Source organism: Trachemys scripta, chromosome 2 (genome assembly GCF_013100865.1).
Source record: "Trachemys scripta elegans isolate TJP31775 chromosome 2, CAS_Tse_1.0, whole genome shotgun sequence".
Lineage (NCBI taxonomy): Eukaryota > Metazoa > Chordata > Testudines > Emydidae > Trachemys > Trachemys scripta.
Window position 1 is genome coordinate 151732429 of NC_048299.1, and position 21738 is coordinate 151754166.

At 50.3% G+C, this 21738-nt stretch overlaps 1 protein-coding gene across 3 annotated transcripts; it reads right to left on the reverse strand.

Annotated features, from left to right (window-relative positions):
* Positions 1-1873: 1873 nt before the first annotated feature.
* Positions 1874-21283, reverse strand: FAM160B2 (family with sequence similarity 160 member B2). 3 transcript variants are annotated; one of them, XM_034761928.1, is made up of 17 exons: positions 21145-21283; positions 20416-20491; positions 17822-17991; positions 14773-14877; positions 14114-14236; positions 13414-13647; positions 13027-13223; positions 12244-12352; positions 10983-11059; positions 9355-9550; positions 8354-8523; positions 8134-8271; positions 6951-7041; positions 6421-6564; positions 5476-5616; positions 5115-5215; positions 1874-4712 (listed from the first exon to the last, which is right to left on the reverse strand). In XM_034761928.1, the coding sequence occupies exons 1-17, from the start codon at positions 21187-21189 to the stop codon at positions 4607-4609; spliced, it is 2223 nt and encodes a 740-aa protein (XP_034617819.1). In that variant the 5' UTR covers positions 21190-21283; the 3' UTR covers positions 1874-4606. The 3 variants fall into 3 exon arrangements, with proteins under 3 accessions (XP_034617819.1, XP_034617821.1, XP_034617818.1); XM_034761930.1 differs by having other exon boundaries at positions 6421-6558; positions 20416-20494; XM_034761927.1 differs by having other exon boundaries at positions 20416-20494.
* Positions 21284-21738: the final 455 nt, after the last annotated feature.

Consider the following 21738-nt stretch of genomic DNA (forward strand, 5'->3'; position numbering starts at 1 on the left):
GCCATGGCCCTGGTTCCACTTACTGCTTGAGCCCTGGTGAGACACTGAGAACCATACTCTGCCTAGCAACATAGGAGTGGTTAGCTTTCTTGCCCCAAACTCTCCTTCAGCCGCAGAAAGCACAGGGCCTATCAGCTGCCTTGGCAGTTCCACAGGGGATGGAGAGAGAGATACTGACTGATCATGCCCCAGCCAGCACCTGTGATCCATGTGCTGCTGGGCCATGCGTTTCTCTGCCATTGCAGTGGGGATCCTTCCTCCTTTTCCATGGTACGCCAGAGCCGGCTCCAGAACAGAGCTGGGCCAATCAATTGGTTCAGTTCACTCTGACAAATTGTTTCAGGTTGAACCAAAAATGAAATTTTTGACAAATTGAAAATTTGTCAATAAAACCAATGGGGGGCGGATGAATTTTTTTTATTTTTGAGCATTTATCATTTTAATTGTTAAATTGTAAAAATTAATGGAAATTTCAAAATGAAAAGTCGTTTCAAATCAACATGTTTTAAAATTCCCCCCAAATTTGAAAGTTTTTTCAACTGAAGCAATTTGGTGAAATCAACATGCAGATTCAGTGAATGTATTCCCCCATGGAAAAAAGTCCTGGTTGAAAGATTTTTGCTCAGCTCTCCAGAGCACAGGCTAGACGCTGGAGGGTCATTGCTGGGCAGGCTCATGCATTTCTCCTCCTCCTCCAGTGCTGTTCTTGACTCCCTTGCAGTGTTGTTTACTGTGAAATTTCTGAGCAAGTGGTTTCACTGACCCAGTTTTGTGCCTGATGCCAAAACTTATATTAAGCCTGAAAGCTAAACAACATGTTAGCGTGTTGTGAGAATGCTCGGCATGGCGAATGAGTGTCCGAGGACTCTGGAATGGATAACTGGGTAGGATAGCAGCAGAGAAAGGAGGAGACTGCTTTTCAAAGGGAAATCACTGTGACTGGGAGCTGCTGGCTCAACCAGCACCCTTGAAAACCAGGACACATAGGCAAGTCCCGTTTCCAAAAATCCAGATACAGCTCCAATTGGACTCCATTCCCACGTTGAGGGGGGAATGGGCTGACGTGTAAAGTGTACAGGCTGAGGCACCCAGTGATGTGTGGATGTCCAGTCTGAGGCACGTTAAAGGGGCCTGATTTTTCAGAGGGCAGCTGCTGGGTTCTTCAAGGGGTGTGGGCACCCCAAGTCACTAGTCCACTCTGCGAATCTTGGCGGTAGACCCTCCCAGGTTGGAAACTGTGTGTAGCTTGTAGGGGGTGGGATGTGCATCTACCCTGCTCTTTGTAATATATGTACCTTTCATTACAATCAGGCAAAGCCCCACCTATACTCAGGAAACAGTACAGGGTCTGCATGTGTTATTGATACTGCATCAGGAATCTGTCTCCTGCGGCGGCTCACATACCTCATTCTGCACTCTAACCTTCCACCTTGCGCCAGGGATTCACATTCTCCCCTGCCTGTTTTTAGAGCAGTTGTTTAAACCTGTCCAGCCTTAGTTCCAGGGTTTAGTCTTGCCCAAAGCGGGGAGGCTGCTTTGGGGTTCAGTCAGCAACAACAAAGTGTGTAGTGGTGGCATCCCCTAAGAGTGCATCTGCCCCGTGCTTACATTTCAGCCCTGCTACAGGCCAGGAAGCATTTTAATGTAAGGACCGTAATACACTTCCAAGGGTGGGTAAGTACTAGCGCCGTTTTACAGAGAGGGAAACTGAGGACAGAGGCAGTGACTTGTCAGGTCAGTGGCAGAGCCGCGAATAGAAGCCAGCTCCCTCTAATTGAGATGCTAGCTCATTTAAAAAAATATGGTGCAGCTGAAAAAGAACACTCTGTAATTGTGCTAGGAGAGGTTTGTAAAGGGAAAAGGAGCCCACTGATTCAAATTTATCAAGACATCACTTTATTGCCACAGGAAGAGTTAAGTTACTTGTACCTGATACATATGTACAGACTTAAACTGCACAAAGTTTACAGTTGGTTTAGTTACACACCATACATTTAAAAGTGCATAGTTCTGAAAAGAGGTGGCGCTGTAACATTTGCTAGTTCATTGTACCCACTTACCACATGCAGTTGCCATAAATATAACACCAAAACCCAGATTTACCAAGCAGCCAGGTGTACACACCTTTGTGCGTGGTTGATAAGAGGCAACACAAGACCAAAAGCCCCTCTGTAGATAATGCAATATAGCTAAATATGCTATAAGAATCACTTAATGTCGTTGTCCTAGAAAATAATCAGGAGATCATTGGCCTTCAAACAGCTTTCTCTGTTAAGCTCCATCAGGCAAGGAACTGTCTTCCTCAATAACATTAAATAGTGCATTGCCAACCCAATGGTGCCCCTAAGCATCCAGCCTGCACTTAATATTAATGTCAAGAACCCAGTTGTGGTGAGATTTGTCAGGCTTACAAGCTGCCCTGACAGGGTGGTGTTCATCAGATGTATTATGGTAGTGCCTAGAGATCAACCAAGATTGGGGCCCCATTGTGCTAGGCACTGCCCAAATACAGTAATTTGTATCGCCTCTTGTTGGCTGACAGCTCTAGTTACCAGAGACCTTTCGCTACATTGGGAAGAGCGTGAGATGCTGGGATTCTGCAGGGTGTGTGAATAGCTATCAGTCACACAGCCCTGTTGAATGGGGTAGTATTGCTGGTATAAAGACTATTGCTAACATCATTCCCAGAGCACTTTACAAATTCATCCTTGCTACCCAGGAAAGCAGTGGGCAAGATCCTCAGCTGGTGTAGGTCAATGATACTATGAAGCCGGACATCAGGTAAGAATCTGACCCATTATATGGAAACACCAGGGAAGTGTGAGAACCCAGCTGATGCTGGCCTCCAGCCCTCCTGGCTTCTCAAGGGGCTATTCTCCAGGATATGTGAGGGAAGCATCCTGCTCTCTAGAGGTAGCTCTGATTTTCCTTTCACAGTGGGGCAGGTTGTGTGGGAGGGTGCTCTGCTTTACACTCAGTCCAGCTGAACTAGAGCAAAACGCCTTCCCACCTCCAGGAAGACAGGGCAGGGCTGCTCTCCCATTTTCGGATCAGCCAGAGCCGAGGCGCTGCCTCCAAAGGTTTGCTGAGGACAAGGAGCAACCTTACATGTCTCTGCTGCCTGGCAGAGCCACGGCGGTTCTATTCGTACCATATGGAAAGCATCAACTGGAGCTAGTTCAAAGTCAGAATGAACCCTTCCTCCAATAAAGGACTCCGTGTACCTTCTGTTCCTCCTTGCCCCAGAGCCCCCATCAGCGAGCAAGAGCATCGGACTAAATGAAAGCTTGTTTAACAGAAAGTCCCCTGACAGCTGCGCATGGGGCCCAGTGGGACTTGTCTGTCGCACAGCCACATCAAGCATGCCTGCCCTGCTTTGCTCAGGAACTCCAAACACATCAAAACCAATGGAGTAAGCCTCAGGATCTGTCTGGGAGGTAGGTCCAGTCACTTTTTTATCCCTCTCTTACAGCTGGGGGGGAATGTGACTTTTACTGCAAGGCCACCCACCATCCCTACTCCTCCTTCCCTACTGGACTGCAGGGGAAGAGGTGAGGCTGGCCGCCCGCCCAGCAAGGCATCATAAGTGCCATGGGTGGAGTCTGACTGCAGGCTTCCAGGTCCATATTTTATATTCAGGGTGTTTTTAATAGACCCTGCTGGGCCAGGTGCAGCAAAGCACCAGCTGGAGATGTTGCACTTTGATTAAAGGCCTGAAGAAGAGTGTCTTATGGCCACCCAGCCCCAGGGCTGGCTCCCTTGTCTGTTCCTGTTTGTGTTACACAGAGGAGGCTGGATGGATTCCACCTGTCCAGAAACAAGGCCTGCAGGCCTCTGTAGGGGGGTGGTGGTTTGATGGAGCACCCACTTTTGCAATGTGCTGTATCCTACCTTCACCTACAGTTACCTAGAAGTCTATTCTGGGCTCACTGCCAGGACAGTGCACTAAGTGCAATGCAGATCTCTATTCCACAGGGCTTTAGACACTGCCCTGATCATGTATCCATTCCTTTCCCTCCCCCTAGCCATAGGAACTTGGAAGAGGAGCTATAAAAATCTTGATTGTGGGTGCTGATAATTTTCTGCAAATGCTCCTGCCCACTCTCCTCCTAAGAGGCAGCAGATAGAAATGGTGGAAGGCTCTCAATGCACCTAGTCGTGCTTTCTGAACATTGGAGGCTGTGGCAGCTAAACACAGAGCATGTTCTTTCCACCAATGATCTGAGCAAACCATTGGTTCTGTAAGGTAGGAAGCAGAGTCCCCTTCCCCCAGAAAGGGAAGCATCAAACCTGAGTAAGATGTTGAGACTGTCTGGAGGAGTCACCCTCTGTTGCGATGCTGCAGAGTCCTGGTTCCCTGCTGCTCTGTGGAGAGGGGCTGGTTGATGTGGGGAGTCTGGCTATCTGGCAGGTGAGTGTTAGAGCCAGACATTCTCTGGAGGCCAGTGATACAGGAAGGTCTCAGCTAAGGTGGATGGCTGAGCGAGGAGTGGTGCTACCTTCCCCCAAGCCATGGAGCACTAATCTCCCCATTCCAGCAGCGCGTGCTGGCACTGCACTCAGATCTTCTCTCCAGGAAGCAGGTGAGGAGAGCCGGAGGCTGGGCTCACACAGGGCCCTCGGGGGTGAACTTCACAAAGGCGATGGCTGCCAGTTCCTTACAAAACTCCTCCAGCACCACCACTCCCTGGAAGAGGGTCATGTGATCAGTCCTGCAAGGGAACCAAAGCAAATGCTGAGGAGTGCTCTGCACAGGGGGGAGAAGCTGGCTCCCTTGCCTGGAGAGCAGGATGTTCCACTACCCCAACAGATCCCATGCAGAAGGGGAAGGGTGGGAGCCAGTGCCTCAGCCCATCCCCGAAAGCTTAACTCAGCTTGGGGCTTGTTGCGTGGAGCACAAGCACTGGGCAGGAGCGTTACCAAACAACCCTGAGGCTGCTCGTACTTAATTCCCTGCCAGCCCACTGAATCAAGCACACTGGAGTGGGGCCCTGTGCTGAGATGAGGGGAGTTTCCCTGGTGGTTAATGTCTGCTGAGACAGATACTGTGTTCCCCTTGTTACACACGCTGCAGGGCACCAGTTGAGTAGCCCAATACAAGTACAAGCACTTACTGCTCTTCAGGGACCAGCCCCATTAACTGTCTTCGGACCAGCAGCAGCTTGGCTGGAAACTGAGACACCCGCTGGATTCTCTGCATCAGATCTCCGATCACCTAGGGAGGAGGTGAGAATTAGCTCCCTGCAGGTGGAGAGGTGCCCCCCAGCTCTGGGTTCGGAGCACTCCGTACATACAGCCGAGTCCAGGACTCTACTCTGGGCCCACTCAGCCTACTGGTGCTGGCAGCTTTGCAGCTGAGGGGCTTATTTTTGCAGTTTTCTGATTCCCTCTCCCCCCCCCCCCCCCAAGTTGCACACTAACATCTACATGAACCCCTAATGCCCCACCAAGTGACTTGGCATAGGGAAAAGTTACCCTGATGAGTACAGAGAAGAGCGTCCTGCAGCCAGGAGCCAGGTTCAGGTAGGGGTCCAGGAGGTATTCGTGGAGGTGCGGGTGCGGGAAGAGGGCCAGGCGGGACAGCACTGATGTCATTTGTAGGTTCAGTCCATAGGGCTGTGGAACATAGACAAAAATATGAGATCGCTTCCTTGAAGTGCCTTCGCAGAGGTTCTCAAAGTTTTGTATTGGTGACCCCCCACCCCCTTAAATATATATAAAAAGTGGTTTTAATTTATAACACTATTATAAATGCTGGAGGCAAAGCGGGGTTTGGGGTGGAGGCTGCCAGCTCACAAACCCCCCCAAGTAATTACCTCGTGACCCCCCAGTTTGAGATCCCCTGCAGTAGGGGCAGCCTGGCTTGGACTCTGCCTTTGGTTCGTGTCCCTCTCATTCATTTAAAAATAGGACAATGAGAGCCTGAAACCATCTTCCAGTGAGGCGGATCTCTGGTATTACAGGAGTGCCCACAAACCCTAATCAGGATCAGGGCCTACTCCAAAGAGCTTACAGTCTTTGAGGGTGACTGTATTCCTGTTGGACTATGCTCCTGGGGGCAACTATCTACTTTTGCAGGCCACCTGCAAGGTTACAGAAGTCTCAGTAACAAAGCTGTTACAGCCAGACAGGTCTACAAAGCTGGACACAATGTATTTCCCTGTTGAGGCTCAGTTTCAATTCAATAGGTGCATTTCCCCACTGACTTGGCTGAAGCCTTGGGGTGGAATGGAGATCTGGGAGGATCAAGGATCGCAGTCCTGTGTTGTGGTCACTAGCCGATACCTTTGTATCCTATAAAATGGCTAGGTGCTCATTGGTTACCCCAAAGAGGAAGCCCTACCTCCAGCAGAGTAAAGCAGAGAGTGCTGCCACTACAGCTCCCCAATCCCCCAAACAAGGCTGCAGTTTTCACCCTACCTGATCCAGGATCCGTGTCATACGGTCAAACAGCACCTTCAGGAAGTGGCCCTCATAAAACGCTGCTTGTGGGTCACAGGGCTCCAGAGGTTTTGGTGCCTGAGGCCAATTCCATGAGGCTATGTTAGCAGAGCATTCCTGAAACTGACAGAAGAAGCATGAGGGGCCATGAAGGAGGACAAAGTGCTCTCTGCAATTCTGAGCAGACTTCAAATATGCTCTTAACCCAAACTGCTGGGTGTGGGAGGCAGATAGGTGCACTGGCAAAGCAATTGGCAATACAACTGGCACTGTTAAAGATCAAAGGCGTTTTATGTCTCCACTTGGACCCCAGGTTGAGGGGGAAAAGAAAGCTTTTGAAACCCTCCTGGCCACCCTGTCTGAGCAGTGGGTATGCCCAATCGCAGCCAGGTCTGGCACAGAGTGAGTGCTGTGTGTGCCAGGTAGGATAGTCCTGATGGGAAGGGAGCTGTGAGACGGGAGTGGGGGCAGCAAAGAATAAGGGCATGGGGACCCCATCAATGACCTACCAGCCTTAAGGCATCGTGCACATAGGTATCGTATCCTGCCTCCTCCAGGTAGGAGGAGGTCTTTGCCTCATCAGGAACTAGGCCCAGGAAACTGAAAGAGAGAAGCCAACAGGAGCTGGTACTCTACACAAATTTCCCCCATGCTGATGTTGCTCAGGCCCAGGGGGGAAAAGGAGTGAATGCAGCAGATGCAGAATGTGCCTATTGGGACTGATATCCCAAGCTCCTAATATGGTCTCCCCAATAAGGCACTTAACTTTCCAGCCATCGCACAGGCTCCTTCCTGACCCTTACTGCAGGCACCACCGTACCCCATGAAACCTACCATCAGATTACCCTGCTGTCATTCCTTGGGTTACTGCTGGTCGTGAAGCTACCCAGCCACAGGCTTTGAAGCCGTGGTGAACTGCGCAGTCTAAGTAAGATGTCCCAAGCTTTCTAGTGGGGCTGGATAGCCAATGCCCATTAGCTTTAGGCTAGTGAAAGCTGGAGCGCTGGTCTCCTGGTAACAATGTACCAGAAAAACACTGTCTGGAGATGGGATGCCCAACAATGAGCAAGTGTGGGGTCTTCCTTTGCAGTTCAAAGTAATAGCCCAATTTATAAGCCGGATCTTAGATGGACCCCTGGCATGGCTACTAATATGGGAAAGGGCCTGGGAGACAGAGCTCTAGCCTGTTATGGAAGGCTTCTGGGTAGGGCAGGATGCAAGCTGACCAAAACACAGGGAGTTGGGTTTGCCAGAAGTTTTGGTATTTTTGAACTTGCTTTCATTCCAAACAGCAAAACAGGCTGTTCCTGAAATGAACTATGTGAAATTGACATTCAGAGGCTAGCATTTTCACTTAGCTGCTGTGGGGCAGGGATCCTAGCAGACCCCGCAGCCCAGGCATGTTCCCTGGAGCAGGGAGCCTACCAGTCCACAGAGCCCTTGCTGGAGCAGGGGCTCCCAGAGTGGGGATTCATCCAGTCCTCACAGCCTACGCTGCCGTGGAATTGCACTGAGTTCTTCTCTACCTGCCCTTCATGCATCTGAGTTCCCCAAAGCCACCCCACCCTTCTGGCTGGATCGGAGCCATGAGCTAGCCTGTGGAGGGGAGGCAAAGATGTGCTAGACATTGGATGCATGGTCCAACATTCGTGATTCTTAGCCCACACAGCCCAGCCCAAGGGAAAGCCCTACCTGAGAACAATTTCATTCACGTCTGTCTTCTCATTAGGTCTGACAGGCCCCCGGGGGGAGGATGCCATTGGTTTTTTACGTGTCCGGAAGCCTGTATCTGGAAATTCATCGGTGAAATAGGGATCTTCCTCCAGCTCCCTGCAAGGCCAGGAACAGGCATTACATTGCAGCCCCAGCTTGGGCCCACCAGGTTCTGCGCTTCCTATTTCTGACCACTTACAGTGTGTCCTCGTAATGCTCCTGCTCATGGGTGCTCCGCTCCTCCTGCCCCGGCTGGCTGCGCAGGATGTAGCTCCGCTCCTCCAGGTTTCTCAGCACTAGGCTGTATACAATATGCTCATGGGGTTTCTGGAGCAGCTCCTCAAACAGCCTCAGGGTAGCGAGGCTGATCTACAGGGACAGAATCGTGTTCAGTTGTGGGACAAGTGTTTAAAACTCCCCTGAAAAGAATTTGCCACTAAAACACAGCCATTCTATCCCAGCAGCTAGGAAGCACAGCACTCCCTGCAGGGCCATCTCAGACCATAATCCCTTCCAGGGTTGATACATGGAGTTCCCAGGCAGTTAACTGGGGGTGGGTCTTTCAGAGGAGACCTTAAAAACAAGGGATCCTGTCTGCTTGGTGAGGACATTAAAGATTTCATAGCATGGCTGACAGGAGCAGGGGTTTGCCCCAGCATTCTACTGTTGTACAGTAGAATGCTGCACAGCAATGTGCAGGGGGCTGAACCCCTAGAGATGGCTGCATTCCAGGGGGTGCTGTAAATCTGGAGTGTTTGAAGTGGTTTGGGATCCTTCTAGATGAGCGATACTGCATCAGTTATTAATATCCCAAAGCACTTTACAAATTCTACAGGGATCACTTCATCCAGCACTGAGATGGAGCCACTGCACAGCAACACTGCCTGACTGCTGAGGGCCGAGAGTGAAAAATCCTGTATCTGACAAACTGCCTGGGGAATTTAAGGAGACCGAATGCAATGACCTGGCCTGGAACTAAGGCAGGACACCTCAAATCTTACCAGGGTGCCACAGCATCACTAATGATCTCAAGGGAGCAGGGCCTTAGGTCTGGAAATGGTCCAAAAGGAAGAGCAGCTTCCCCCCTTGAAATTCCAAGAGGGAGATTAGCTAGTAAAAGCTGAGTCTGGGGTCCCACCGGAGAGGGGCAGAGCCATGGGAGGCTGCAGGTGGCAACTCTACATGCAGACACAGCCTCACCTCATCAGACAGGTGGTTGCAGTGCTCTATCAGCTGAGAGCGCAGGAGGTGCTGCTGTGGAGAGTCAGTGATGGCTTCTGGCTGCCTCTCTGTGCCCAGCAGGAATGTCACCAGTTCCTGGAGCAAGGCAGGAGCGCTGATCTGCCTCACCATGGCCATCAGCATTGCTGTAGAGGTGAGGATGCCAAGTTCAGACCTGCCAAATAATGGCGGAGAGGAAGTAGTTACTGCTGCTTATCTCCATGCAGCTGCTCAGAGCACACATGCAGCACAGTGAGCCGTGTGCTCTAAAGGAAATATCTCCACCCAAGGACCTCTAGGGACTTTACAAATAAAGCTCTATACCCACGCACCCCCTGTGGTGGACCAGTAGCACCGTCCCCTTTGATGGATGGGAAAACCAAGGCACAGAGACAGGAAATGACAGAGCTGGGAACAGAACCCTGGACTCCGCCCGCGCTCCTCATTTTTTGCTCTGACCCTAAGATGTCACTGCCTCCGGGACACTAAGAGCAATGTGAAAGTAATGCAGTGTGATATCTGGAAAGCCACCTATTCCAGCTCACAAAGAGAAAGTCTCTAGAGATGCGTATGGACCACAGCAGCGGACGGAGGGCGCATGAAAAGAGTCAAGGCAATACCAAAGCCAGAGGCTAGACTGGGCAGTTCAGGTGTAATGAGTTTGGGAATTTACTATGCAGGGACAGAAGAAAGTCCAAAATAATACTGAAGGCCTGGAAATGCAGAGCGAAGTGTGAAACTCCATCTTGCAGGGGCCAGTTCTGCTACTGCCTTTGGAGGGGCCCTGAGCAGCGGCACTGGCTCTATGAGCTGCAGGAGAAGGCTTAAAACTGACCACTGGCCTCAGCACTACCCTATCTTAGAGTGGATAAAATAAGGCACATCGCTTTGAATGACAGCTAAAGGCATTAGAAAACTGTGCCAAAACCACTCCCTGCAACAGAGGAGATCTGATTCTTCCCTTAATCCATTTATTTTACACCCCTGCCTTGTCTCCAGCATGATCAGATGTTCCCGCCTTTCCCTCTACTGAACTTTCTCTGCTTCCCAGACTCAAATTCCCCAGCATGGCAGACCAGGTTAGAATCCCTCTGGTGGAATGTTCCATTCTGCAGGCAGGGGTTTCGCTTTTACACTAAGTGTAGGAAGAGGATTTTTTTGTTTTGTTTAAAGACAGACTAACTTCCACAAAAGCTTGGATGGGACGCATGTGGCCGGGAAGCTGCCTCCTTGTGGGAGTGCTATGCACCCCTCTTATCTACCACACCTGCCATCCCACGATTGCAAAGCACTTTTCCAATGGGAATTATTTAAGCCTCACCAGCCTGAATGCAGCATTAACTCCATTCTACAGATGGGGAAACTGAGGCACCAAAGCAGTGACTCATTTAACGCCAGCTGCTGCCATAGCCAGAAACAGAACTGAGGTCCTGACTCCCAAATCCCTACTTTCACCACAAGACTAACCCACTTCCCTCCCTCTCATGCCTGGTGTGGGTGCCAGACCAGCTCAGCCTTACACCATGGACATCCCCCCCACCCCAGTTTACACAGGAAGCTGGTGAACAGCCGGTTGGCCCCTCAGCCTGTGTGACACGTGTACTCACATCTGCAAGAGCTGTGGCTGCAGAATCCCCTGGAAGAGCTTTTCACCAATGGCCTCCGTTACAGCATCTGCAACTACCTGATGGTCACAAAGAGAGAGTCAGTAACGAGCTACCAGCTGCCTGATAGTCCTACAGCTCCCCAAGTTCCTTCCTGCATGACAAGAGCAGAGACTCTGCTGCTCCTTAAAGTTTCTCTCGGTGTGGTGGGGTCACTGACGTACATGGGGAGTGACTGCCACGTCACTGTTCCTTGGCCAGGGCTGACACATGGTATGTGGTTCTTGCACACAGAGACTCTGGAACCAAGTGACCCAGGCACTCCTATTAAAGGAAAGCGTTTCCTGGTAGCTAGAAGATGGAGACAGAACATGCTGGAGTCTTCTTAAATGGGTTCAACCACAAACCACTGGACTGGGGTCATCCAGGATGGCTCCCACCCTTTAACATGTCCCCATAGGGACAAAATAATCCTGTTGTGACCTTAGCAGGTGCATGTTGTCATCTTGCAGCTGTGTGTGGCAATGATGCATCATAGTGATCTTCACAATATCACACAAGGATTGCAATTTCATCGTACTCTGATGCAGTTTCACAGAGATCTTCAGCTGTCTGGCAAGCTGGACTCACCGACAAGCCTGATGAAATTGAGGCTGTCCTAACACACTTCAGGACACATGGCAAACCCAAAATCCAAGCCACAAGAGCCAGGATGCAATAGTCCAGGAGCCACTGGAGTTGGTGGATCTCAAAAAGGCACCATAGGTTGTCTTCTCCAGGAAGAATTTTAGCCATAAGACAAGACACAGTTTGGTTCCCAATGGCCCATCTACCACCACATCCGTGGCTCATAAGTCCATTAGTAGTGGCCTAATGAGGTTGTCTACTAAATACAGGAGGAAAACAGGTGGCCTGGCCTGAGTTCTAGCAGAGATATGAGTGAGGCCGGCTTGCGCTGCAGCAGTCTAACTCCACTGCCAGCAGCTCATCAGGTAAAGGGCACAAGATGTTTAGCTGTAGGTGGAATGAGTGTAACTCAGCCAGTTTCCAATCCACTCTTGTAAATCAGTGGCTCTTTGGCTGTGCCCGAAACAGCATCTAGGGTTGGGCTAAGACGACGAGTTAAGATTCCTTAAATATCAGGCTCCCCACATATTTAAATGTATATTTGTCTTGCTCTAGAGACTTGCACCCTCTGGGGCAGAGGAGATAGGAATGCTCATCTAAGACAACAAACAATGGGGAGAAGTCACTTGTTTCTTACCGGGTGGGCCTCTCTCACGAGGTGATCACAGTAATCTAACCAGCTAAAGAAAGCATCCAGGCTCCCCTTTCCTGGGAAGGAGGCCTCATCGGTGGAGTTATTCTGCAACCTGCAAAGAGATCCAAGAGGGGTGAAGGACACTGTAGGAATCAACTCCAAAGCATCATCCAAGGGCTATGGTACGTTGGGGGTGGGGTGGGGGAGGAGGAGAAGAGGCCTCCTCTCTGGAGTGACAGCAGTGAAGGAAGCTGCTAGTTCTCTCAACGTCCTCACTTGGCCCATATGGCATAGAACACCAGAGATGGAAAAGCCCCGAGAGAGCGACAAGGCTCGTTCTCATCCGGGGTCATGACCCACCCGGGGGGGGGGGGGGGGGGCATGGGGTGGTGGTGACCACCCTGCTCTTCCCATATTGCTGTAGGGAAGAGGTTGAGGATCTCTGTTAGGCTGTACCCTCTGAGCCAGGGCAGACACCACACTGTTGCTATTCTCCAGGGACTTACAGTCCCAGCTTGAACCATCCCATAGTCCCCCTTGGAGAGGATACCACAGCCTAGCAGGCCTCACAATGTACCCACGCCTGCAAGGTGCTCAATCCTGCCAAGGTCCATGGGAGCCAGGGTGCAGCCCCTGCAGAACAGATCTCACTAGTCTTCTCTGGGCCCAATACTTCCAGGGAGAAGGTCAAGAGTGAAAGCTGGTAGGGTGTTCCCTTGCAGTGAGGCTGGGAATGGATTTACCCCAGGCTCTCCTTATCTTCCTACTGACCCATCAACTTCCTACCTCCAGCTGACTCTCTCTAGGGAGAGGATATCTGCAGGGTCGGCTGAAGTAGGGACGGCATTGTACAGGTCACACAGGTGATCAGTCACCAGACAGCAAAGGGCGCTGTTCTGTACCAGGTACGTGGCAGCTGCCTGCTGAGCGACACTTATGAGAAGCAGCAGGTTTTCCTGAGCTTTTAGTGCAACCCTGCTCTTCTGCCAGAGAGAGAGAGAGACAGACAGACAGACGTTACCACAGCACCAAGCCTGTTTATTCCCCTCCCCAGCTCAAGGGTGAATGGAACACCAAGGTTGACGCTAACTTGATCCATCCCACTGATAGGCAAGTTCATTCCCCTACTCGCCACCTGGCACCCCTCTGCTTTCCCCCACCCCATGTCAGTACCTGGCTCTTGCACAAGTTGATTAAGGAAGTGATCAGATTGTTTTCCTTTCTCAGAGGGGAGGAGCTAGAGACGGAATTCTTTGGTTTTCTGGCCAGGCTAGCGCAGGGGGAGTCACCCATGGAATGTTCTCTGTCCTGCTCAGGAGATGCAGTCAGGGCTCTGTTGGTAGCCAAGGTCTCTCCCTGGCTGCTGCCGGCATCTCCCTGTGGGCTCCCAGTTAGAAGATTCTTTCCCTTGAGAATAAAGAGACAGGAGAGAGAGCAGTTAGCATCACAGCAATAGCGCTTCCAGCATTGACACAAACGAGACTGATCCCAGGTACACACAGCGAATACCCAGAAAGCTAGATAGGTGCAATATGTACCTGAACATACCTAGATATGTATATACTGCAGAAACACCTAGAAATGCTCAGCTAAGCAGATAATAAAACAACACAGCACATTTCAACAGAGGATCTCATAACCCTTTGCAAACATTAATCCTCACAACTCCCCGATGTGCTGTAGGGAAGTAAATATTATCCCCATTTCACAGATGGGAGAGCACAGAGAAGTGAAGTGATATGTTTAAGAGCACACAGCAGGTCCAGGGTGGTGCTAAGAAGAGAGCCCAGGAATCCCAGACAGGCCTCCAGCAGTGGCCAATACCTTGCTGTAAGGAAGGGATGGCATGCAGGTGCCAATGCGGGCTCCTTACCTCCAGGATGTACGTGAGCAGAGCAGGATCCTGCTTGATCTTTGCACACAGAACAGCGGCAAACTGTACCTCTTCCTTCTCAGTCGCAGAGCCTAGCACATTGCTGCCGAACTGAAGGAGCTTCTGAGGAAGGACACAGGGCGGTCAGCCTTCACAATGATAAAAGAGGGGGTAGGACTGAGCTTACACAGTGCTGAATGGGGTTTGCTGGCATCGGGGACGGGCATTCTACCCTCCTCACTAGAAGCTGCTGGACACACTCCCCAGGAATATGTACCCGTATCAGTCGTACAGCCACTCATGTACAAAAGAGCGGGCAATAGCCCCCATTGTGGCAAAGTAACATTCAAGCAAAGTATTCATCATTGCCCTGAACCCTGTATAGTGATTGACACCACTATCAATTGGGTATCAGAACGGTCACATTTTATACCCACTCTGCACTGGTGTAACAGAGCACCAGGTGCATAGCACTGGGGAACTGGGCCCCCCACGGGGTCTACGTTAACATCACTGCTCATCAGAAACTTAGGCCACTAGAGCACTGAGTGAGGAAAGGTACGACGAGTGCTGCAAGGAGCACACTTTACACTGCCTGCAGTAAGACAGCTCAGAAAGCGGCTTTGACAAGCCAAAGAGAAAGCAAAAGCAGCGCTCACCTGAACAGGTCTGTGCACATTCAGATAGTGCAACAGTGGATGCTGCACCTGTCCCAGGACTCTGCTGAAGAAGAGGAACACCTGCTGCCTCATGCCTGGAGGATACTGAGAGCAAAGGAGAGAGAACAAAGTAAATTGGCAGTTAAGTAATATTCCCCTTCAGTGCGACAGGAAACATGATACGAAGTGTCTGAGCCAATCGGTATGTCATAGATAGATAGTGAATGTATGTAACATGGCAGAGGTAAGAGTTGCAAACATCTAGCCATATGCACCCTATATACTGCAGCTAGTTGCAGAAGGCTAAAACGCCACAAGGGTTTTCAAGTTTACATGGGCAGGGAAACTCCAAGAACAGAGGGTTTTGAAGCTCTCGGAGAACAAGATTCAGTTTATTATTGATTTTATCATCAGATAATCTGGTAAGGCTACACTGTCCCTGCTTCAGGCAACCATCAAGAAAGCGTGTGAGATACAACCTGGAGCCCAGCTGAACTGTGAGAACATTAAAGGGAATGCTCTGGGATAACGTTAAGACAAACACCGAGGTTTTGTTTACAAATAGTTTTTCCCAAATGCAGTGTGAATACACATGTTTTCACAACCCAAATGTAAGAGAAAACTGGTTTGGTTTAGGAAGTAAATATTTCCCTGGAGCAGTGGTAAAACAATCATTTGAGCATTGAAAAACTGACTAGAAACAGCAGTGAAATTGACCAGACTTATATCACTATCCCAGCGCCGCACAATGAATAAAAAATACCCTAACAGCAGAAATAAATAATGCTTTGCCCGTCTAATGTACCTTTTAAGGCTCTCACAGTGCTTCACAAACATTAATTAATTCTCTCGGTAAGTATTTATATTGCTTAATGAACTTCACTTTAATAAATTAAGCTTCTCAGCTGCCCTGTGGTGAAAAAAATCAATTAGATTATTTTTCCATTTTCAAAAGGTTTGTTATTCATAAGTCCTATAACATGATGAAATGGAAAAAAACAAGCAAGGATGAATCATAGTAGAGATAAAGGGTAGACAGTACTGAATGCAACTGATTTTTATAAACACACAATAAAGACTAATATTTCCAGTTACTGTTTCCTTGTTTTTGTGTTAGGGGGAAAAAAGACTATTTATAGCACAATAAGCTAAGTTATTATTAGTAACACAGGCTAGTATGGTTATAATTTTTAGCTTTTGATATTTACTCTGATAAAGTCCTTTTAAAAACACTTCTTTCCTGCAAATCAAAGGATTGATCCTGCAACCCTCAATCAGGAAGTCAATGAGACTACTCACCTGAGTAAACACTGCTCACATCAGCAAAGGTTGTACTATATGGGGAAAATTTTCAATGTTGCCTAAGTGGTTTAGGAGCCCAAATCGCATTTCCAAAAGTGATTCGGGTGCTTAGGAGCCTATGAGTATGTCTACACTACAAGTGCTGCAGCTATGCCACTGTCACGCTGTAGTGTAGACACCTGCTACAGTGACAGAAGCACAGCAGTAAATCCAACCCCTCAAGAGGTAGTAGCTAGATGATCAGAAAAATTCTTCAACCTAGTGGTGTCTTACCTACGTCTTACCTGGGGTGTGAATTTTTCACACTGCTGAGCAATGTAGCAAGGTTGACTTAAGTTTTAGATGTAGACCAAGCCTTAGGTTAGATCTTCATTAGAATCACTGCAATGAGCCGCAGTACCACTTCAGTGTGGACATTGACTACAGCAATGAGATGGGTTCTCCCACCCCTGTAGTTAATCCACCTCCCTGAGAGGCAGTAACTAGGTCAATGGAAAAATTCTTCCGTCAACCTAGTGCTGTCCACTCCGGGGGTTAACTACATCACTCAAGGGTGTGGATTTTTCATACCCTGAGCGACGTCGCTGGGTCAACCTAACTTTTTAGTGTAGACCTGGCCTGAGTCTCGCTGAAAGTCAATGGGATTTAGGCTCTTAAGGTGCTGTCTAGCCTAGAATTTGAAAGGCATTATCTAACATGTATTAACCATGTAGTGTAGACAAGGCCATGTGCCTAATAGGCTGCTTACACCTTACAAGTCCTAGTCTAGCCTAAGTGGCTTCTGAAACTGGGACCTCAGACTCCTAAATCACGGATATGCTTTGAAAAATGTTATCCTGGTCTCAGTTCCTTAAATTTATACTTCTTTGCTGTGAACAAGTCAGACTTTATAGTCACTGAGATCAACAGTTCCACCACTAGGACAATGAATGGTGTTTGTCTTGGGCAGGGATGGGCAAACTTTTTGGCTTGAGGGCCGTATTGGGTTTTGTAAATTGTATGGAGTGCTGGTTAGGGGAGGGGGTCATGACCCAGCCCCCACCTCCTATCTGCCCGCCCTCCCCCCGGGACCCCTGCCCCATCCAACCCCCCCGTTCCCTGATTGCCCCTCTGGGACCCCTGCCCCATCCACACACCTCCTCTCCCTGTACCCTGACTACCCCTGACCCCCCATCCAATCCCTCCTCTCATTCCTGACGGCCCCCCCGGGACCCCTGCCCCATCCAACCACCCCTCCTCCCTGTCCCGACTGCCCACTGCCACCCCATCCAATTCCCCTTCCTTCCTGACTCCCCCCCAGGACCCCTGCCCCCATTCAACTCCATTTCCCCCCAGACCACCATCCATACTCCTGCCCCCTGATCACCACCCCGCACTTCCCTGCCCTCTATCCACCGCTCCTGCTCCCTCCCCCCTTACCGCACTGCCTGGAGCACCGGTGGCTGGCGGCGCTACAGCCGGGCCACACTGCCACCGCTGCTGCCACCACGCAGCACAGAGCACCGGGTCAGGCCGGGCTCTGTAGCTGTGCTGCCCCAGGAGCTAACTGCCCCGCTGCCCAGAGTGTTGCGTCGGTGGCGGAGCGAGCGACCTGAGGCTGCGGGGGAGGGGGAACAGCAGGGGAGGAGCTGGGGGCAAGCCTCCCAGGCCAGGGGGCCGGGCAGGACGGTCCTGCGGGCCGTAGTTTGCCCACCCCTGGTCTTGGGCTTGTGCATGGCTGACTTGGTGAGTAACACGGTGTACACACCTCTGCTTTCCCCAAAGTGCTGAGGGTCTCCAAGATTTTGTGCTGCAGCAGGTATTCCAAACAAGGCCCTGTCTCCCCTGCTGGATGCTGCTTCTCCTCGTACACCAGAATGTCCAGCATCTGTTTCAGGCGCCAGGGGATATCGGTCTCCTTAACTGGGGTGTTTTCATCTAAAGAGAAGGAATATATAAATCCCAATCAAAACACGCTACATGCTGGGTAAAACAGGCATTAAGGCTTTAGCTCCATGCGACTATCAAACTTATACAGGCCAAAGCATCTTCGTATACACACCCCTCCCCGTAACTCTGAGATGGAACATGGCAGCTCTTTTAATAGTGCACAGCATATCCTGGGACTGTCACAGATACAACAACACAGCAGTGCTATAATAGTTTGCGACAGGGAGTGAATAGCAAGCATATCCAACAGAAGCTGTAAGGGGAAGTAGTCAGAATGTAATTACCCAAAAAGCAATTTAGTCAAGACCCTGGAGCCAACACCCTTACACTTGTAAAAACATCATGGGATTGTCACAAGTGGCCAGGACTTCAGTTTTACATCTCAGCTGGAAACCAGCACCTCTGTGCTGGGGAACTGGTTTGGTATTGTGTCAGTGTGAAGTCAACGGAGCTCCACGTTAGCGCAGGGATATGCCCAAACAGATCAGCTTGCGGGATTAGGGCCATAGCTCATGAGAGCTGATGAGATCAGAGCCTGGGGCAGCACAGTCAGAGGCCTTACACTAACCAAGACCCAAATGAAACAAACCCTAAGAAAAAAATCAGGCAAAGCCAATGCTTTATTCATAATTCCTACTGCAGGCATCAGGACATAGGGCACTGTTCCACACCACACAGGAGTGACCTTTTAGAAAGATTTTCTCTACATTCTAAGACACAGTGAAAGACTCCAAAATGGTGAATTTAAAACCTTCCCCTCCCTGCAACAGAAAAACAAGTGGGTGTTTTCTTTTCAGGGACTGGTAGAACCCAGAGGAAGTTAACAAAAACAAAATTTAAAAAAAATCATCATGCCTCTCAATCGGAGATCTTTTTTAAACTAAGTTTGAGCTTTGGGGGAACGTTAATAGGTATAAAACCACACACAACACCCCCCCCCAAAAAAAACAAACAAACAAACAAACAACCAATTCATTTCATCCCAGACCTATGTATTTAAAAAAAAAAAAAAAAAAAAATCAGAAAATTCTATTTTCCAGAGGTAACTTTAAAACATATATCCTACCAACCTCTCCCCTTTGGCTTCCAAGCTGTAATTTTCCACTTTGATATTTATCTCTGCAGCACCCCAAGCAAGTAGGACGATGGTTTAAAAATTATTATCCCTATAATAGAGCCCTTGATGGACCATTAGCTACAGTGACACTAAGCAGCAATGTTATAATAGAAAGCAACAGAGGGTCCTGTGGCACCTTTAAGACTAACAGAAGTATTGGGAGCATAAGCTTTTGTGGGCAAGAACCTCACTTCTTCAGATGCAAGTGAAGAAGTGAGATTCTTACCCACGAAAGCTTATGCTCCCAATACTTCTGTTAGTCTTAAAGGTGCCACAGGACCCTCTGTTGCTTTTTACAGATTCAGACTAACACGGCTACCCCTCTGATACTTGTTATAATACAACAACAACACTGACCTAGGCCAGAGCAAAGGTCAACGTTTCTCAAACTTGGGGAGTCTAAGGTTAAGCTCATAAATCCATATTTAGGTATTTAAATAAGGTTAGGGACTTGAGGACTTCTTACCACACCACAACTGTACCAGTATACCCGTGCCTCTAACTGTAAAGCAGTACAACTCCCTCTAGTGTGGATGCAGTTACACTGGTAGGGACTAAGCTATACTGGGATAAGCACTTTATACCAGTATAACTGTATGCACACTTAGGGATGCAGCAGTATAGAATATCAGTTACAAAAAATGCCTACTACAAAATCTCTGTGTAGATCAGACCTAATTTAGTAGTATCAAAAAGAAGAAATGTTGGCCATAGCATTTAGTGCAGGAGCAGGCCAGCCATTCTCAAAACGTTGAGAGAGCATCTCTGAGCAACAGAGACTGGTTATTATAAGGCTCTGGCCCGGAGTATCAGATATCTACAAATGCCCGGGGACAGGACCCCACTGTGGTGGTTCTGGTGGGAAGAAGCAATGCCCGTGTGCCATATATAGAGCAGTGTGTACACATTTTAATGGTTGCAGGCAACATTTCTCCTGGCAGGGTTTTCATGGGCTATTCAGCAGGCCTTTCATTATCACTCACAGGAATGTCCTGCACTGACCGCAGGAAGAGGATGATGGAGGCATTAATATTTTGCTCTACTCTTGTGCCAAGGCTCTCAAAGCATTTTGTACATGTTAATGAATTAACCCCAAGAAATGCCCAGCTATATCTGGTTGTCTCCCTTTTACAGCGAGGGAAGCTGAGTAAAAGGATTTCTCCAAAGTCTCACGGAGCATCAACTGGCAGAGTTGAGAAGACAACCCAGAAGTCCTAACTTACAAAGTTCCCACCCTCCCCAGAGCTGGGAATAGAACCCAGGAGCCCGGAATCCCAGCCTCTCCCACCACCTACCTGTGGTCTCTAGGTAGTAGTGAGTGAGCCCTTTCCAGTGCTCGGTGAATGCCTCCAGCAGGTCAATGCTGGGCTCCTGCTGCAGAGAGGAGGGTGCGGGCGTTAGTAGATAGCTAGAGCCCTTTGGGAAGGGGATTGTTCATATCCACCCACAGGCCCTACTCACAGGAGGGTCTCCCCCTTCTGACCCCCATATCCCGGTAGCATCCTGCTCCTTGGGAACCCCTGTCCCAACAGACATGGGGGTTAGGAGAGGAGCCCCCAAAGCAGAGTGCCCTGGGGCCCCTCTCCTGACCCCTAACCCCATATCTCCTGGGACACCTCTCTGTCCCCCATACTCTCCCCAAGCCCCAATTCTCCCCCCACCCCCAAGAGCACCAATCTCCTGAACCCAATAGCACCCTGGGGCCCATCCTGGGTACCCTGTAGGATGCCATCCCCCAGCCCTAGTCCCCTGTGGGCCTCATCTCCTGACACCCAATGACACCCGTGGGGGCCCAACCCAGATCCTACGTCTAGGTTCTTGGAAGACCCCCCAGTTCCCTGGACTGCCCCATCTCGGGACCCCAACGACACCGGGGGAGGATCAATCCTGGGCACCCCCCGACCTTGACCCCTGGAGACGCCCCCCAAGCCCCACTCCCCGTGCCCTGCTCTCCCGCCGACCCCCTGGGCCCCACCCCCGAGCACCCCGCTCCCTGGCGGAGCCGACCCCGGCCGGGCCCTCACCGTCTCCACCGCCTGCTGCAGGAAGGCGCCCAGGCGGCTGAACATGGCGGCGGCGGCGCCGCCCGGCCCGCCGGGGGATCCCGGCCCGAGCAGACGGAAACCCGGGCTCCACCCGGCGGCCTGTGCGGGAGGCTGGGGCGGGGCGGGGCGGGGGGAAGCTGGGAGGGAGAGAGGAGGGCGGGGCAGGTTCAAAACGGCAGGAGCTGGGGGAGGGGATCAGGGAGCTATGGGGGTGGGGTCAGGAGGGCATGGGAGATTTGGGGGTGGGGGTCGAGGGAGCTGGGGGAAGGAGTCAGGGGGGCTATGGGGGAGCTGGGGGTGGGGATCAGGGGGAGCTTGGGGAAGGGGCTAGGGCTGTATGGGGGAGCTGGGGGTGGGATCAGGGGTCAGGAGGGCATGGGGGATATGGGGGAGGGAGTCAGGAGGGCATAGGGTGACCCCCACCCCTTTATTTTAAGATGTATTGAAAATGCATTAAAACTGATAAGTACCATTTTAAACATTCAACAGTTGCTTGTGCCACTTGCATTGTGTACCAAGGGGCAGCAGAACTGTGCCCTTGAGAGAAAAAAATCCACTGCTATGCTACAGGAC

What these genes read in the sequence shown, in the direction of transcription:
- FAM160B2 (XM_034761927.1), bottom strand. Translation starts at nt 21,189, where the DNA reads ATGTTCAGCCGCCTGGGCGCCTTCCTGCAGCAGGCGGTGGAGACG. An exon ending in CTACTACCTAGAGACCACAG is followed by an intron (nt 17,992 to 20,415) that starts GTAGGTGGTGGG and finishes CCTTCTCTTTAG; the next exon opens with ATGAAAACACCCCAGTTAAG. An exon ending in TGCTCACGTACATCCTGGAG is followed by an intron (nt 13,648 to 14,113) that starts GTAAGGAGCCCG and finishes TTTATTCTCAAG; the next exon opens with GGAAAGAATCTTCTAACTGG.